This window comes from Piliocolobus tephrosceles, chromosome X (genome assembly GCF_002776525.5).
Source record: "Piliocolobus tephrosceles isolate RC106 chromosome X, ASM277652v3, whole genome shotgun sequence".
NCBI lineage: Eukaryota > Metazoa > Chordata > Mammalia > Primates > Cercopithecidae > Piliocolobus > Piliocolobus tephrosceles.
This window is the reverse complement of record NC_045455.1, coordinates 75,017,435-75,036,853: the sequence shown is the minus strand read 5'-3', so window position 1 is coordinate 75,036,853 and position 19,419 is coordinate 75,017,435. Positions and strand designations below refer to the sequence as shown.

Sequence of the window (19,419 nt, the reverse complement as noted above, 5' to 3'; positions counted from 1 at the left end):
AACTGAATGAATTATTGTGGGCAGCTGGCTCTGGGCTGTGCACACAGCTGCTCTTCCAGATGTTCTTTCCATGGCAGGTATAACATGTGATTCACACAGAAAGTTAAAAGAGAAAAACACTGAAATAAAAAACTAGTGAGAGAAAAATGACTATAGATACTGGAAAAAATTATCAATGCTTTAGATATGTTAAAAATATGTTATTTGCTTTTGTTACTTTAATTAGTAGTATATTTTAATGAGCATATAATTAAGATGGAATATGCGATTTCCTCAAATGATTAAAAGTCATTTTCCATTAAACCAACACATTAGGATGTTCCAAGAAGTCATATATGTTGGAAGAAGTAAATCTATTTCTTTGAATAATGATTTTGTTTTCATATTTTTTGAATCTGATTAAAGGGTCCTAAGAAATGAAGCTGTGTTTCTGAGTTATTTGTGCTATAATGCCGAGCTATTTTCTTTCAGGGGCTGGAGAAGGGGGAAGAAAGAAAGCCTGGTGACATTTTGAATAACTGACAGATTCGGGGTCCCTGGTCTTCCTCTGCAGGCCCTCCAGGCTACTCTGCTAGAGCTTCTAGCCAAGGCTTCAACCACTGTTGTGAGGGCTTGGTGGCAGTGTGAGGGAGTACATCATACAGTGGGATGCGATTGCAATCTAGGTCAAAATAGAGTAGAAAGATTAGAGGAAGAAGGCTTCGGTGTGGAGGGCAAAGAAAGGAAAAAAGAGGAACCTAGGCTAAGTAGACCAAAGCAGGTGCAAGCTTAGGTTGGAAAAGGGAAATAAGGCATGGATGCACCCAGAAAGGGACGGGCTCCAGGTGACGACACCTGTGTTCTTCAAGGGAGAGATCAAGCTTTATTGTTTCGGTTTTTATATCCTCAGTTTACCTAGTTTAAATGCTTTGCTTCCACTGTGGGACAATAATGAAGGAGGCGAACAGTAATGAGTCCTATTCTAAAGCTTTGGATCCTTTGGCTATTGTATAACCTTCCTGACTGCAGATGCATAATAACATATATCAAAACAATATTAAATAAATCTATTTAAATTCTTTTGATATCTTGAACACATTTACTTCAGAAAACAAATATATAAAGTTAATAATTATAATTTTTGTAATACTAAAAATGCTATTTCAGATACAGAAAAACTTATTAGAACAGATCAAACAAAAGAGAACAAAGACTTGCAGGCTGTTTGACTTATACCTATGTAACACTGGAATATTTTTACAAAATGAAAATAAAAATGCCAGGAAAACATGCAGAAGAACAGCAAGACAGAAACCAACTGTAACTGGAAAAAAAAGAGCTTGCTATTTAAAGAAGCAAAAAGTACACATTTATTCATAGTACTTAGCAAGAAATTACTCATTTTTTAGTGACATACTAAGCTAAGAACAAAGGTGAATTGCATTACCTGGGAATAGGGATATATCGGAGTTTCTTTGATTGAAGATCAGTCACTTCTATATAACCAGATGTTTGTGGAGGAGTAACATCTACAAACAAGTCATGACATGAGCCAAGGATTAAATTACTGCAAGATACCAAAATGCTGCTAAAAGTGGAATCAAGTTATCTGTAGCCAAGGATAGAACTCTGGGATCTACTCGACAAGGTACTGGGTCAACCCTCATGGCTAGACTCTGAGAAATATGCTTCCCCCAGGGAAGCATATTGGGCTGTGATTCTTTACTGTCAGAAAATAACCGAAGTTATTTTCATTGTCTTTGATAGCTTCCCAAGATGAGTCAATGTTTTCGCACTTACAGTTTTTTTGAAAATATTTCATCATCTGAACTGTTTCTCCTTCTTAGGAAGCAACAACGATGCAGTAAAATGTGGTGGAATCCGCACACTCTAATTAGACTGACCTGGTAGGAAGTTCTGCTCCTGTCCGAGCTGTGTTATGCTGGTCAAGTTACTGACCTCTCTGAGGCCTGCTTTCTTCATTTATAAAATGGGGATAACAACCCCACTGTGAAATGGGGGTAACAACCTCAGATGACCACAGCATCTGAGCATCATAAGCATTATCTTGAGGATTAGATGAAATTACTAAATGCAAAGCACCGACAGGGGTTGCCCATCACACAGCATCTGTCATTATTAGGGCCCTGCAAGACAGGGGAAGGTGAGGTGAGGATGGGGCAGTGGGGTGAGGACTCTGGAATTTGGATCATAATCCTCAAAAGACACAATCCTGAATGCCATTATTCTGATTGTTGGAATCCCAAAAGATAGATAAAAGTCCCTAAAGTCTAAAATCCTGAAAATCACAATCACAGTATAATTGCACCATGTTAGACAGAGCTATTACTTTGTTGCTGTCCTTGTTTGGAAATTAAGTATGGTTTATGGAGATGCCTGTAGGTGCAAGTTGACAAAGGGTATATTTGTGGACTTAATTTTAGGTGTCAGTTGCACTGATTATGAAATAGCTAGACACGTGGTAAAGCATTATTTTGGTTATATCTGTAATCTGGAAAAGAGATTAGTATGTGAGTCTGAGGGAACCAGGTGGTGAAGATCTGCCCTCAATATTGGTGGACATCATCCCATCAGCCAAGAGCCTAGAGGGGACAAATACAGAAGGTGAACTGGTCTCTCTCTGAGAACTGGGACAGTCTTTTCTTCAACTGTCAAACATACTGATATGCATGTATGACATTTCCCTTTTGCCCAATTGCTTTATGAATATGGCTCACATGCTTATAACTGTTATACTCATGTGATGTCATTAGTATACCTGAGTGTTTATGCTTGCAAAAAGTATATGTTATTATTGCCTAGTTTATCGTGCAAAGTGGTTTGTGAAGTGTTCTGCTGTTTTTGTTCATCTGTTTGTTTTTTGGAGACAGAGTCTTGCTCTTGTTGCCCAGGCTGGAGTGCAGTGGTGCGATCTCGGCTCACTGCAACCTCCTCTTCCCAGGTTCAAGCGATTATCCTGCATCAGCCTCCCAGGTAGCTGGGATTACAGGCATCCGCTACCAAGCCCAACTAATTTTTGTATTTTTAGTAGAGACAGGGTTTCACCATGTTGGCAAGGCTAGTCTCGAACTCCTGACCCCAAGTGATCTGCCTGCCTTGGCCTCCCAAAGTGCAGGAATTACAGGTGTGCGCCACCATCCCTGGCCTGTTCTGCTGTTTTTATGTTTCTCAAATAAATCTCCTTTTAAAAATGTAAATAAATATCTTTTAAGTAATTTTAAAATTATTTTTTCCAGAATTATATTTGAGATTTTCATCCTTTGGGATTGTGTCAGAATTCTAGACTTTAGGAATATTTATCTTTCTTTGGAAATTTCAACATTTGGGGTTATGGCGTGGAGATTGTGTCTTTTGGGATTATGATCAGCTGTCACGATTCCGGATAGTAAAGAATATGGAAAGCTGGGGGAAGATAAAGAGATAAGGGGTCCAGAGCCCTCAACTAATTCTATATTTGTTATACTCATGTGATGTCATTTGTATACCTTAGTGTTGGTTTTCCAGCAAACTCCTGGGCTTCATTGATTTCTATTTCACAACCCCAAGTAACCATCATCCTCAAAATCATTAGCTGCCACCATGGTGTGTCAGAAACACTGCTTAGTCTTTACAGAGAGTGCTTTTGATACTGACAACAACAAAGACTAAGATTCCTGTCTGAGAGATGAGGAAACTGAGGCTTATAGAGGTAATGTAATAATATGATTTATTTGGGGTGATATAGCTGGAGAGTGATGGAGACAGTTTTCAAATCCAGGCCTTTTTAGCACTAAAATCTATGCTCTGGCCACCACTGCACACGAGTGATGGCAATGGCTTTCAAACCTAGGCCTTTTTAGCACTAAAATCTATGCTCTAGCCACCACTCCACACAACTTCTATGTGAGTTGGCCCTAGGGAAATAGCTATTTGTAAAATATTCCATTTTATAAAATCTTGGCCACCAAGTTCCTTAAAAAAACTCCCCTACACAAAACCCATGCTTTTAAAGATTTTTGTCTGTCTGTTTCTCTATCTATCTGATCTTGGACAACAATTTCTGATTAGAATGATATATTTATCTATCCCTCCCTCCATCCATCCATCATCCATCCATCCATCTTTTATTACAATTTCTGGTTGGAATGAAGTATCCAGGATGTCCTGGATAAATTCAAATTCAAATTTATCAAATGTAGTTTACAAAATACAAGAAACTTGATATTTTTATTTCATGCATGCAGTAGAAGGCTTTTAAATAGGCCAGCTGAAAAACTCGACATATCTCTTATTTATTTAACAAATGTGTTTGAGCATATTTTGCGCCAGACATCCTATGAAGCAGTGGGGATACAGAAAAGAGATGTGGTCTCTGACTTTGAGGCGTTCACAGTAAAATGAGGAAAGTTCCTTTTTATGAAACCATTGTGGGCCTCTGGGGACTTGGAAAGGATTCCAGAGTGGGAATCACAGCCCTGAGGCCAGGTATGAGCTGCAGAGCTAGGCAATGGGTTGTCCCAAGAGACAAACAGCTCAGGAGGAAGAAAAAGTAATGTCCAAGGAGAGGAATGGGTAAGAAAATAGGGTTATTGTAATAATTTGACCACCCAGCTGGATTAGCTGTCTCCAAGTGGTCATCAGTACAAAATGAATATGCTTATCGTAAGCCACACACAGTCTGCAATGGAAATTCTGCCTGTGATAGAAGGTCAATCTTGGATAAAGTTTTATATCATATATCATTTTTGACAATTCCTGCTGCTTGAACCTAGCTCAAGTAGGTTGGATTATTTATAGCTCAGGGTTCTTTGCCAAGAGTGACCAATTATTGAAGCTATAGAGATGAGTGGAGCTGCCTCACTAACTTACTCACATTTTGGCTTGCCACTTAGAGGCACTTTTACAAATAAGGAATAGTATTAAGTTGATCTACTGCCATCAGCACTTTTAGATTGCCTGTGAAAGCAAAGTAAGCCAACTTATTTTAAAATATCTTTTTTCCCACATCTCTCTTTTCTTTTACTTTGCTAATTAATTCCATGGTGAGAAAATGCAATAATGACTGTGTCTACTATTTCAAGAAGTAGAAAGCAAGGATTTTACTCCTGGTATTAAAAACTATTTTCATATATCAGAGAAGGGTAATTGTGGCTACAAAGCACTTTAGGGAAATAGTAAAGGTGGTGGTAGTGGTGGTAGTAGTAGTAAGCACTTTAAAAATAATAAAAATTGATGTTTACTGATTTGAAAATAAGTCAGCTCAGAAGAAAAGAATATTTACAAAAAGATTCTTGAACAGAATACTTGACTGAATTAAGGAAGTGAAAACTGTGGCCAGGTTTCCCTCCAAACTTGGCCAAGTCCTCATCCATCCATTTTAAACATTTTAACACTGGAGTGAGAGGATGGAGGCTCAGTAAATTTCCATTACATTTATAATCCAGGTGGATTTCAAAGATAGGTATAAATTGTATTTAGGGATTAGTTCACTAACCATTAAAGGGAAGTCATTGCAGCAGTGTTTATCACATAGCTCCCATGAACAGTGGGGACCGTTTACATGCACAGTGCCAAGGTTAGAAGGAGGTATTAAAAACTGTCAGGCAAAACAACCAAGACAATTTTCAGAGGGAAGGTGAAATGCTATTTAAAAACTCACTCCTTGAAATGTAATTTGATGTATACCTATTAATCACTGGGTTTAACACACTTCTGTGTTCACCGATAAAAAGAGTGATGTGTGCCCCCAAACTGTGCTGATACCAAATTTTTGATTTTACCCAAAGTTCAAAAAAACATTGTACTGCTTTCAATCAAGAATCATTATTTTGTGTTTAAAGAGCTCGGACCTGTGGTTTTAAAAAAGCTAACATTTAGCTAGAAGAAAAACAGTTGGAAGAAAGCAATAAATTTCTCCCCATCTGCATTAAATAAAAGCTACCTCATTATTGTGAAATATGCTACTCTCCACCAGGAGAGTAGTCTTTACAGTTGATTTCTTTATAAAAGGCTGATATACATTAGTTCCAGACTAATTAGATGGTTGGATTTGATTTACTTTACAAAATTATTCTAGCTTGAATTTTCATCAGAGATCTACATGCATATAGAATTAAGTATCAAAAAGGCTTAAAGAAAAAACAGTCCCCGCTTTACCCCTACTCCCTCCACCCCGCCACCCGCCCCACCATTTCCTGCCCCCAGAGACACTTTCAACTTTTTAAGCTAGTTCTGTGGTATTCACCTTCATCATTATGGTGCCCTCTTGATATTTTAGCTTCAGGCATTATCTCTTGCCTTCCTCCCAAGCAAGAAGGGAGCTTAACTCTTTTTCATTTCCCAATCCCCCACTCCTCATTTTCCCATCCCCGCAAACATTCATATAATTTTGCTTGGATTAACATCCAGTGCTTATATTATTATAATTATCTAAATGCTAACCACAGCTTTGCTATGTCTTATATTATCATGACTTTTTCCTGTATAATTTTTTGCTTTTATTGGAGCTAATAAGCATCACGTTTTGTTTGTTTAGTTTTATTTAGTACAAATTTATTCCCAAGGTTCCCTCATTGTTAAAATCTCTAAATATGTTCAAATATACTGGGCTTATCCATTTCACTTTCTAAGAGACATCTCTCCTGAAATGTCATCTGTTCTAACGTTAGACCTGTGCATGGCTGTCACCCTGGGATCTTCCTTCACCATGCTCCTAGGGATTTTCATTCTTTCTCTCTTTTTTTACAGTTCACATTTATAAAATTCTTCCCCCATGCCAGACACTGTCCTAAGCACTTTATATATGTTTGGAATATTTTAGTAACACTACTTAAACAAAAGAAGGGAAATAAAACTCCTAGCAACTAAGAGAAAAATAGCTAAATAAATAGGCAATTCTTGGAAGAGTAAATGACAACATATGAAAGGATACTCAAATGTACCAGAAGTCAGAAAAAGGTAATGTGAAACCACAATAAAAAGTTTGACCCTTACAAGAGTAGATTAGGATGGGATGCACCAGGACCCCCTTTATGCTACTGGAACACCTTTGGTAATTCTGCTCCTAAATATGCTCCCTACAGACTCAACATAGATACAAGCAGACAGGTGCAAGGCTATTCATAGCACCATTATTTGTCATAGCAAAAACCTGGAAAGAACCTAAATTTGCACTGACAAATAATAGATGAATAAATTGTTGTATGTGAAGCAGTCAAAATAAAAGTAGAATTATCAGTATGGATGATGACAAAGAGTCTCTTCTTGACTGAATTATAGTCAGGCTCTTTTGAATCTTCTTCCCAACTAGTTCCCAACTCTGGGGCCTCTGTGTTCATCTCTGCATTGTTCAATGTTAAGAAGAATCCTGCTAAGTCAGTTTCACCAGAATCCCTAACCCTTGATATCTGATTGGGTTCCCCATTCTCCACCATCCCCCAGGTGATGTCAGATCACTCTGGGCTGCTCTCAGCAAGAATCCTGTTAAGTTTCTTCAGCCAGAATGCCCTCTTACCCCAGATGTTTTCTCTCAGTAATTTTCCATCCACTGACCCCCACCCTGCTCCTTCACTTATTTCCACTTTTCCTTGTTATATTCAGAGTTGAGCCCCATCTCTCTCCCTTACTACAAAACTTCTTTGCAGTCATCCCTATATCTATCAAGATGGCCCTGCATAAAGCCTGCCTTCCCATTTTGTAACAAATGTCATGAATGCTTTTTTACTTTAGCATCAAATCTCACAAACATGATGGTGAAAAAAATAGACCAAGTTACATAAGAATAAATACAATAAGATACTATTCAATCAAAGATTAAAAACATAAAAAAAGCAGGCCGGGCATGGAGGCTCATGCCTGTAATCTCAGCACTTTGGGAGGCCGAGGTGGGCGGATCACGAGGTCAGGAGATCGAAACCATCCTGGCTAACAAGGTGAAACCCCATCTCTACTAAAAATACAAAAAAATTAACCGGGCGCGGTGGCAGGCGCCTGTAGTCCCAGCTACTCAGGAGGCTGAGGCAGGAGAATGGCGTGAACCCAGAACCCGGGAGGCGGAGCTTGCAGTGAGCTGAGATCCAGCCACTGCACTCCAGCCTGGGTGACAGAGCGAGACTCTGTCTCAAAAAAAAAAAAAAAAAAAAAAAAAAACCATAAAAAAAGCTATATATTATTTTGTGAATGATAAGTACTGAACTCACATTCAGAACAGAGATTACCTCTGGTTTGTCAAAAGTGAAGGGGAGGAGAACCCAGGAGTCTCTGACCATACTGGTAATGACCAGTAACGATTGGTAATGACTTACCAGTATGGGTGGTGGGTGCAAAGATGTTCAATGTATTTTTCTTTAATCTTTTGTAGGCCTGAGATATTTTGTGAAAAATTAAAATACACATGGAAACATAAACATGCTCTTCCCATCCCTAAATAGGAAATGTTATGAGAGAGTATGACAAGGGCACCTAATTTAGATTTGAGCAAGACCTTCTGAGGAAGTGACATTTAAACTAAGACCTGACAGATGAGAATGAATTTGGGGGTTGGGGGGAAGGGGTGCAGCAGAAAGTTGGGAAAAATTTTGTGCATTCAAGTTACCTGAAAGAAGTCAGAGAGATATGTAATGGACAAATCATGCTGGATCTTTTAAGCCAAGATAAAATTTCTAAACTTTATCCTAAGGACAATGTGACCTGAGTTGTGTTTTAAAATATTACTTTCTAACTAAAACAATTTTGAAAATGAAGAACAAAGTGGAAGAATCGATACTACCTGAGTCAACCAAGACTCACTATAAAATATAAAGCTATAAAGCAATCAAGAGAGTACTGTATGAGTAAAGGGATAGACACATAGACCAATGGAACACAATAGAGAATCCAGAAATAGACCCACTCATGTGGGCAGCTGATTTTCAACAGAGGTCTAAAGGCAGTGCAAAAGAGGAAGGACAGGAGTCTTTTCAGCAAATGGTGCTGGTGCTGGAACAATTGAATATCCCTATGCAATTAAAATAAAGAGCCTCAGTCCATACCTTACACCATACAAAAAATTAACTCAAAATGGATCATAAATCTAAATGTAAAATATAGAACTACAAAACTTCTAGAAGAAAACATAGAAGATTTGCCCTTTATCAAAATAAGATAAACTGTTTGGAAAGTATATCTCTGACACTGAACTTGTATCTACACTAAAGAACACTCAGAGTTCAGGAGTTTGAGAGCATCCTGGGCAACATGGCGAAACCCCATCTCTACAAAAAAATACAAAAATTAGCCAGATGTGGTGGCATGTGCCTGTGGTCTCAGCTACTCAGTAGCCTGAGTTGGGTGCTGCTTGAGCCTGGGAGGCAGAGGCTACAGTAAGCTGAAATTGCCTCACCACACTCTAGCTTGGGCAACAGCGCAAGACCTTGTCTCAAAACAAATAAACAAAAGGAATGCTCAAAGCTCATTAATAAGAAAATAAATAACCCAATTTAAAAATGGGCAAAAGATCTGAAAGATATTTTATTAAAGAAGATACACATAAAACAAAATGCTCAACATCATTAGGTGCTAGGGAAAATGCAAATTACAATCATAATGAGAAATCACTACACTCACTAGAATGGTGAGAAACTGACAATACCAAGTGCTGACAGGGATGCAGTGCAACTCAAATCTCCATTCACTGCTGATAGAAATGCAAAATGGCATGTCCACTTTGGGAAATAGTTTGGCAGTTTTATCATATGATGCAAAAATGCCATTCCTAGGCATTTACTCAAAAGAAGTAAAACCTTATGTTCACTTAAAAACCTGCCCACAAATGTTCATAGTGGCCTTACTCTTTATTGCCCAAACCTGGAAACAACCAATAAATATTTCACCTTGTGAATGGATCAACAAACTGTGGTACATCCATATAATAGGCAACCATTTGGCAATAAACAAACAAACAAACAAAAACTAATGGTACACACATAACATTAAAAATAAATAATAAATAAATGATTCTCAAATGCACTGTATTAATTGAAAGATGTCAGACTCAAGACCACATACTATATGATTCCATCTATATAATACTATGGTAAAGGCAAATCTAAAAGAACAGAAATCAGGACAGTGATAAGTTGTAGGTAAGTGGAGGCACTGACCACAAAATGGAATGGGGGAAGTTTTTGGGGTGATGAAACTCTTCTATATCAAGTGTGGTAGTGGTTATCCAACTGTTTGTGTCTGCCAAACTCACAGAACTATACACTAGAAATGGTGAATTTTACTATATACAAACTGAGCTTAAGAACCAATGTACACTGTACTTTAAAAACATCACCCTGTCTGATGTGTGGAGAAGGGTAGGAGGGGAAAACAGTGGAAGAGGTAACAATATCAGAAGGTTATGGCAACATTCCAGTGTACGATGGTGGTGCTTTGGATGGGATATTGGTAACAGAACTAGAGACAAGTGGGTGGATACAAGATATTTGCAAGGCTGTGTATCAGGACATGGCGATTGCTGATGATGAGATGTGGAGGATGAGGGAGAAGAGGTATCAAGGTGAGCCCCAGATTTCTGGGTGAATGAAGGTGCACTAAACTCTGGTACATAACTTCTTGTAATTCCTGGAATGCTCTGCCAAGTCCTTGCATCTTTCACACGGAGCACCCCTTTCCTGGACCAAATCCTTCAACTGATTAACTCTCATCTTTCAAGAGTCAACTCATAGTCTCCAGTATGGATTGTAAACTTCTCCGCTGTGTTTATATATCACCTTGTGAATATTCCTATCTTATTATACTGTACTACAATTGTCAGTTTATTCATCTGCCTCTTCTACCACAAAAAACATTTTAAGGAAATGGTGATTTATTTTCCATGAGTTTCAGTTTGGAAGAAACTAATTCCAAATATTATCATATAATCAGAACTTTTCAAACCCTGTTACAGATTATTATAATACATTTAGTGTTATATTTGTGAAGTCCACACTAATACAATGAATATAGACACAAGATAATATATCACTACCACTGTGATGTAAAAAAAAAAAAAAAAAAAAGTCAATGAATCAATGATCAAACTTTTTCACAGTTATCTGTTATGATGAACGCCAGTGTGGTTCAGTAAGAATAGCTCTAAACTTGGGATTAGAAGATTGTGGTGCAAATCTGGGCACTGTTGTCCACTGGTGGGGTGATCCTGGGCCACTTATTTTAGTTCTGTGTCAGAATATCTTCATGTACAAATTAGAGAGCATACTAACAATAGGATGGGGTTTTAAGGAGTAAGTGAATGTATACGAGGAGAGGAGATCAGCCCAGGAATTGGATATTTTATACAGTAATAAATATAAGTTGACTTTGAGAGTGCTGTTAAGTGAATCAGTCTGCATAATAAGTCCCTGACTTTCAGTCTTAGGAGTTTAAGACAAAAGGCAGGCCTCAGTTTCTATGCCTAATATACTAAGACTTTTTAAAAGCCTCTGTGAAAACATCTTTTGGTTAAGTTATTGCATATATTGTAAAATAAATGAAGATGAGTTCTAACAGCAGTGGCCACAACAACACACTGAAAATGAATAAGAACTTTCTGAATACAGAGAGGTCTTTTTAGTTACTTCTAAACTGGTCAGAATGATGAATTTTTTATAAGTATGAAATGATAAAGATAAATTAAATATCCTCTACCAAAAGGGAGCTACTTTAAACCACCTTTGTAAACTAGGAATTGGTGAGTTCCTTCTTACCTTTTGGGTAGATATCTTTTAGAGGGACTTCTCCTGGGGGTAAAATCCTCACAACCTGATTCAAATCTAAAAGAGTCACACAATTGCTTTGTTTTGGAGTCCCACTTTTCTTCTTTCCGCTATAGAACAAAGTATCAGTGCCACTTCGCTTATGCAAAGATGATGGTCTCTTCCAAGAATAAACTTCACTGGGTGACTGAAAAAAAGAAAGAGATTAAAGTACTGACGTACCATATACTACATTCACCACAACCTTAACAATGCAGACCTTTAAGCAGATTCTAGGGGGGAAACTAATGTTTCACAGGTATAAGAAAATCAAATTATTGGCTGGGTGCAGTGGCTCATGCCTGTAATCCCAGCACTTTGGGAGGCTAAGGTTGGTGGATCACTTGAGTTCAGGAGTTTGAGACTGGCCTGGGCAATATGGTGAAACCTCATCTCTACAAAAAATACAAAAATCAGCCAGACGTCGTGGCACATGCTTGTATTCCCAGCTACTCAGGAGGCTGAGGAGATCGTGTGTTAAACAAACAAACAAAAATAAATAAAGTCATTTGGATATGGTACAAGTGGTAGCTGCTTTGTCAATAATCATAATTTTCAGACAAGTGTAAAATATACATGTTAAATTTCTTATCTTGAAATCAATTACAACTAAACAGAAGAAATATAGGAATGAGTTAAAAAATAAACACCTATACATAATGAATAGAACATAACTAGCATTTTTAAAGCCCTGGGATGGCTTCAGAAGTGATTGGGCTCCTTCCCGGTCATTCTCTCTCTGTCACTCCCCTAGATTGAACTCTTTTGGAATTTTGTGTTATTTTTCCCTTGCTTTACTTTAAATTTTTACCACATATGTATTTATCCTTCCTAAGATCATAAAGATATTTTCTTATGCTTTTTCTAAAGTTTTAAGGCTTTATCTTTCACATTTAAGTCCTTAGCCTATCAGGAATTAATTTTTGTGAATGGTACGAAGTGGGGATCTGCAGTCATCCTTTCCTCACATGTATAGCTTATTGTCCAAATACCACGAACTTTTGCCCATAGCAACAGTATCATAAAACACAGTTTATATGCATGTATCTGTTTCTGGGCACTGCATTTTGTTCTACTGTGTATTTTTCTATTCTCAGGCCAACACATGGTCTTAGTTACTGAAGTTTTATAATTAACCTTGAAGTTTATTAGGAAGAGTACTTCTGTCTGGTCCTTCTTCAGAGATGTTCTGGTTATTGTTTGCCCTTGCAATAATGAGTTGCATTAGCTCTCTGCATCCTTGTCAGTACTTGGTATTGTCAGTGTTTTTTTTATTTTAGCCATTCTAATGGGTAGGTACTAGTATCTCATTATGGTTTTAATTTGCATTTCTCTAATGACTAATGATGTCCAATAACTTTTCATGTACTTATTTGCCATCCCTCTATCCTCTTTGGTTAAGTGTTTGTTCAAGTCTTTTGCTCATTTTTTTTTCACATTTATCTTTAATTTTACTTCTATATCTACCTAAATACATTGAAATCTATGAGTTCACAAAAATATATCCAATTTTAATCTAATAACGACACGGTTCATTCTAGTTTTCTTCCTTTCAGTATCTGTAATTCCCCTCTCCAACAGTTAAAAATTTGTTTTCATTATCCTTAATGTATTCTGTCCCCCTTCATATATTTACTTTCTTGCTGTATGTGACCCATCTCCCATCTCCACCACTAACCTTACTCCCTGGGCAGATGCTCCACTCTCCCTGCTTGGGTCCTGACAGCCCATATGGGGCCACACTCACACAGGGACACATACTTCACCTTACTTGGGCTCCTACATCCCACTCCAGGCTGCCCCTTCACAGGAATGCCATCTTCATCCTGCTTGGGCTTAATGCCCATCACTAGTGGTTACCTCTCCCCATTATAGATGCCCTTACCTTGCTTGGGCTCTGATCTTTGATAACTCACACTGGCCTACTGTTTGCTCATTTGTAAAATTAGGCTATTTGCCTTCTGACTGTTAAGTTTTAGACCCTTTATAGACTCTAGATACCAGTTTTTGCTGGAAATGTGGTTTGCAAATATTTTCTCCCAGCCTGTAGATTGTCTTTTCATTCTCTTAACAGTGTCTTTTAATAGAGCTCAAATTTTAAAGTTTGATGCAGCACAGTTTATCAATTTTCTCTTTATATACCATGTCTAAGACACTATTACCATGTTTAATAGAAGTGGTAACAATGGGCATCCTTGTTTTATTCCTAATGAGAATAGAAAAGAAATACTTTTAATGTTTCAGCATTGAGGATGATATTTGCTATAGATTCTTATAGCTATTTGGTATTAGATTTTAAAAGTTATATAAGTAATAATTTAGATGCCACTGATAACTCCATGAAAAAGTTAATAAGAGGTAGCATACTCATTTGTCAATAGTTTAATAGAGAATCCAAAGAAGTTCACATAAAGCAAGAAGGCAGAGTGATGTGGTAAAAAGGATGTGTCTTAGAGGGCTGGCTAGTCACGCTTGAGCTCAAATCCCATTGCTTAGAGTCTTTGTGGCCTAGGGGATATAAGCTCTCTCTGTTCCTGTTTTTTCATTTGTAAAACCTCATAGAATTGTTGTAAAAATTAACTATCATGTATGAAAGGGCTTAGAGTAGCACACTGCCTATTGTGTTGTGGCCTAAAAATATTATTGTCATCTTAAAGGCTGTCTAGCCGACTCTAATCTTCTATTTAACAAATACTCATTAAATACCTCCTATGTGGTAGGTACCACACGAAGAAGCAGGGATATAGCTTTTAATTTAACAAGGTCACTAGTCTTACAGGCTGTAAGAATTTCTACAAGGTTAATACAAACAGTGCCTTAACTTAGCTTTTATTTTCTAACTTTTTATAATAACATTATACTTCTATATTGATTTCTTCAATCATAGGAAGGTAATTAGAAGACCAATTTTTAAAATAGTTTTACCTCCAGAAAAAGTTCCAAGTTTTTTATAGCAGCAAACGTTGTAGACAGCATATAAAACACATCTCTTTTATATCAAGGCTGCTGTAAACACTGTATTTCAATAACATTTCATTTTGAATTATATGATAGCAGACGCTTTGTACTTGATAATTACAAAAACATACATCAGAGTCCTAAGCCACATATTATCCATTGAGTTTTAGATTTCAAATCTTATATCCTGAAGTACCCAGCATTCATTAACTATATTAAAATTTTGAGGCATACAAAATTAGAGTACTGTCAAGTACAGCCCATGTTTTTACCTTTAAATAATTCTATCATCCCATCTAAAAGCTACAAAGGAAATTATAAAAATTAAATGGTTAGTCAAAACACATGGAGCTACATCTAAGGTTATTAGATGGCAACTTGGACTGAAATAACTTTTATATTAATTTCCCCACATTTCCATCAGAGGAAGATGTTGCCCAGTTTCACTTAAAGTCAATTCAAATAGCTTCTCCTTTACAGGTAACAGTAGATAACAGAAGGGCCCATCTAAGAGAAAAATCAATTGAGACAATTAGCCATTACTCTATAACCTGGATGCTGCAAAGATATGATAAATCGGAGCAAAACTCAATGGAAAATAAATCTATCGTCATGACTGTTGAAAATTTTAATCTACAATAATGACAACTCAACAAATTTAACTTTACACAGGAACAAAAAAACCAAATATCACATGTTTTCACTTACAAGTGGGAGCGAAACACCAAGGACATATGGACACAAAGAAGGGAGCAACAGACACTGACACCTACTTGAGGGTGGAGGGTGGGAGGAGGGTGAGGATCAAAAAACTACCTATCAGGTACTATGCTTATTACCTGGATGACCAAACCATCTGTATGACAAACCCCTGTGACATGCGATTTACTTATATAACAAACCTGTACATGTACACTTGAACCTAAAATAAAAGTTAATATATAAATAAATAAATAGAATGTGTAGATAGAAAAATAATTAACTTTAAAAAATTCTAGAAGACATGATAGAAAATTACCATTGGAAGGTTAAGCATTTAAACTGTATTACATGAACTCCCACATATGGAGAATATTCGTTTCCCCCTACTAAATTCTATCATTGCATTACACTTTCAATGTTAATTTTTAAAGTGTAATGAAACTATTTAGGTATAACATATTTTCTACTGACTGATTTGGAAGGCAGAGTTGATCCAACATGTTTACCAGGAAATCATGTTTTTAATTACCCTTCAAACAGGCTTACAGATTATAGGTCAAATTGAGGGAAAGAAATATTTATACAATAATTTAAAAAAATGGGTGCTTACCATGAGATCTGGAAAACCAACAACTATTGTAGCATAATTGTTCTCATCTGAGAGAATTCTGTTGGGAGAGGCAATCTTTTGTTCCACAGCTGAACTTAGATGTTCAGATGATAGTTGATCACTGGAAATTTTATGAGGTATGCTGAACTCTGTTTCTGAAAAGCATCAGACAAACATTAGACACCATATGCTCCGGAAATGCTCTAGGAATTAATTTTTTGCAAGATTTTACTCTCGACAAGTCAAATGGAAAAGAACAAGTTAAAGAAGAGGAAACCCTTTAAATTACATTCATGGGCTTTTGCTTGAAAAAATGCTGTTTTTATAACCAAGACATCTTCCCAAAGTGATTTCAAGTATTTATAGAATTCAAAATTTTATTAGGAATAAATACTATAATTAATAGTTCCCTGTAGAAAAGATGTGAAAACTGACCCAACCAAGTGTTGGCAATGGTATGTTTTAGATTTTTTTCATAAGTACTATTCATCCCCCAAAACTGTGATAAATTAAGCAGAAATCCCAATGGTCTGTAGAAAAAAAGATGTTATCCTAAATTAGACTTGCAATCTAAATGTATATAAAAATACTGATCTGTCAGTTAAAAAAATTCAAGGACAGAGCTTACAACAGTGAACTTCCTTATGACAATTTGAGATAGCAGATTCTTATTTACTATTTCTGGTGTAGTGACTATTTCTGGTGTAGTGACTTTTTCTTTTGGTATAAACTTAACATAGGCTGGTGTTTTGTTCTTAAATGATTCTAGAGGACAGTATGTGTACAAGCATGCACTTCCACAGTCATAAACACAGATGACACAGTATTTACCTCGTGTAACTCCAAACCCCGTGCTGGGTGGCTCCTCTTTCAGCACATACAACTGGCAAACCCCACTACCCTCAGACTCGATGTGTGCAGGCTTAGTTAAAAGATATTTCCTGCAAACAAACAAAACATCTAGCTTAAGTGAAATTTTTCTTTTTCTAATGGTCATAAGGCCAGACTAAGAAAAATTAGATTCTCTTCAGCCTCTTCTTTATAGTTCCAGTATAATTTGAAGTTTTAGAGTTTCATCATGAATTACCAAATAACTTCTCAACACTGTGTTAAAGAGCAGTGCACAACAGCAATACAGTAACGAATGTGAAGCAAAAATCCAGTGCTTCCTATAAGAGAAAGGGTTGTGGTGGGGGGAGGAAAGCAACTCAAATGGGGTACACTCTTATTATCATGTAGCCCTCTCTTTATAAAGCTCTTTGATCAGCCAGGAAGGGGGAGCATGACTTCTGATTTGTGATCAGCTAAGAGACAGACACCCTCACAACTGTAATCTCCTTGATCTACTTATTTTTAACATTTCTAAAATATGGATGTATATATAGGCAGAAATCCTCTGCAATGAGCTACTTCTGCTTGTCAGCAGAGGGGCAGAAAGAGTCTGCACTTAGCTAGTGGAGTTGTGCATGAGGGAAGGTGCTCAAAGTTGACACTGCCTTACATCAAGAACTGCACAGTCCGATGGGTCAGATAACAAAAACATAAACATAACCACATCCAAACCAGAATACACAAGATAAAAAGAGAAAGAAACTTCTAAGGTGTGAACTCTGTGAATTTACAAAAAGGCAACAGCTCTAAGAATGGAGACTGTGGCTCTTTGAAGGGAAAATCTACTTTGAAGTATCTCCAGTTTGGCAAGAATACAGTGAATTCTCAATGTACAAATAGGAAAAAGCCCAAATAAATATGGATCATATGAAAGAGTCATGATTTTTTAACTGTTAATTTCAATGCCATTTTCTGAGAAGTGACATTTATTTTTTCTCCCTTCCTCACTTCTTATAAGTCTCATATATAGAGATGCTGCCAAACACAGAAATTGCTAAAAGACAGACACAGGAAAGACAGAACAGTAAAGATGATAGATAATTGATAAATAAGATTGAGCTACAACATACTCCATGATACACTATATAAAGCCACTCACTGATTTGTTTTGCTCTCCACCAGAAGCCATTTGTCCTCTGCTACAAGGAAAACTGTCTTGAGGTTGATGGGAAGTGAGATGGTGTGAGTTCGCCCTTCTAGAACATCCAGCACAGTCAGGCTGTTCCTGGAAAAGGAAAAGAAAACTGTATCTGAAAGGAAATGGTGAGGATAATGGTTGAGTAATCTGGCATAATCATTTCATGATACATTATGCAACCCATAAATAGAATGTTTTTAAGACTGAGTAATAATGTAGAAAAATGTTAATTGAAAAAAAACAGATATGAGAAATTCTAAACTATGTCAGGGTGTGTATAAGTAAAAATAATGGAAAGTAGTGACCATGCCATGTTAGTAGTGGCCATGTCATGGAATTGTGAGCACTAGCTTTTCTTATGTCTGTTTCTCAGTATTCTGCAATGTGGGCAAAGTTACTTTTATATTAAAACATTCATAATTTGGTTACATTCACTTTATAGTAAACAAGTATAATCAAAACAGGAAATGGAATGGGCCAAATAAGAACTTCAGTTTAAATCTTCTATAATAAAGAGCTCACCCTGTTTCTTTGTAGAATACCAGCCAGTTTTTGTGTGAAAATTCTTTACACATTTTATAAGTTTCCTAAAGACAAAAGAAAACAAGATATTCACATTAAATGTGTCAGATACAGTCATGTCTCTCTTTAGCTACTTCCCCTTAAATAAAATAAAGTTCTTCAACTTGTAAAACATGTAATTCTCAAACAAGCTATCTATTTATCTACTCTAAGACTCTTATGGGAAAATGGATTAAACTATATATCAAAATTTACTGTGAATTATGTACTAAAACCTCTTCAGAATAAATTTTTAAAAACAACACCAAACATTGTTAAGAAATAACAGGCTATCTGATGATTAACTATGGAATTTACACCATAAAATAAACACATGGGAAACACTTTGTTTCTTATATTAGGAAACATTTATGACATTATAAAAAATAACTTTTTTCATAGTCTTTTAAGACCTAAGTATGTTGACTTGCAGGGCAGAGGGTAAACCTCATTTTAAAAACCATTATTTTTTTCTGAATGGCAGAATAAATTCTCTTGTGTTGGCCTAAACTATTTACTTACTAGTTTAATTTAGTTAATAAACTAAAACACATATTTGTCTAGTAGAGGAAATTAGGTAGCATACTCACAGTTTTATCATATAAATCCAAAACCTAACTACATAACTGGAAAACAGGTTAAATTGACTTCATGATCAGAAATTTGTTAAAAATACCATGTTCAAATACTTGTTAATTTTCTCTTGTTAGTCCAGTCCTGGCAAATCTTCATGCAAGTATAATGTCATAAAAAGAAGTTATTGATATTTAATTATACACATATCTATGGTTATATACATC

General features: G+C 36.4%; 1 protein-coding gene across 2 annotated transcripts in view; it reads right to left on the bottom strand.

Annotated features, from left to right (window-relative positions):
- VWA8 (von Willebrand factor A domain containing 8) overlaps positions 1 to 19,419 on the bottom strand; it is a 390,434-nt gene that overhangs the window by 111,071 nt on the left and 259,944 nt on the right. For both annotated transcript variants that reach the window (XM_023208911.1, XM_023208909.2), the window contains exons 31-36: positions 18,581 to 18,645; positions 18,020 to 18,145; positions 16,861 to 16,970; positions 16,030 to 16,184; positions 11,712 to 11,907; positions 1,427 to 1,508 (exon numbers count right to left, since the gene is read on the bottom strand). In XM_023208911.1, coding sequence (XP_023064679.1) covers positions 1,427 to 1,508; positions 11,712 to 11,907; positions 16,030 to 16,184; positions 16,861 to 16,970; positions 18,020 to 18,145; positions 18,581 to 18,645 — 734 coding nt within the window. The remainder of the gene's footprint in view (positions 1 to 1,426; positions 1,509 to 11,711; positions 11,908 to 16,029; positions 16,185 to 16,860; positions 16,971 to 18,019; positions 18,146 to 18,580; positions 18,646 to 19,419) is intronic.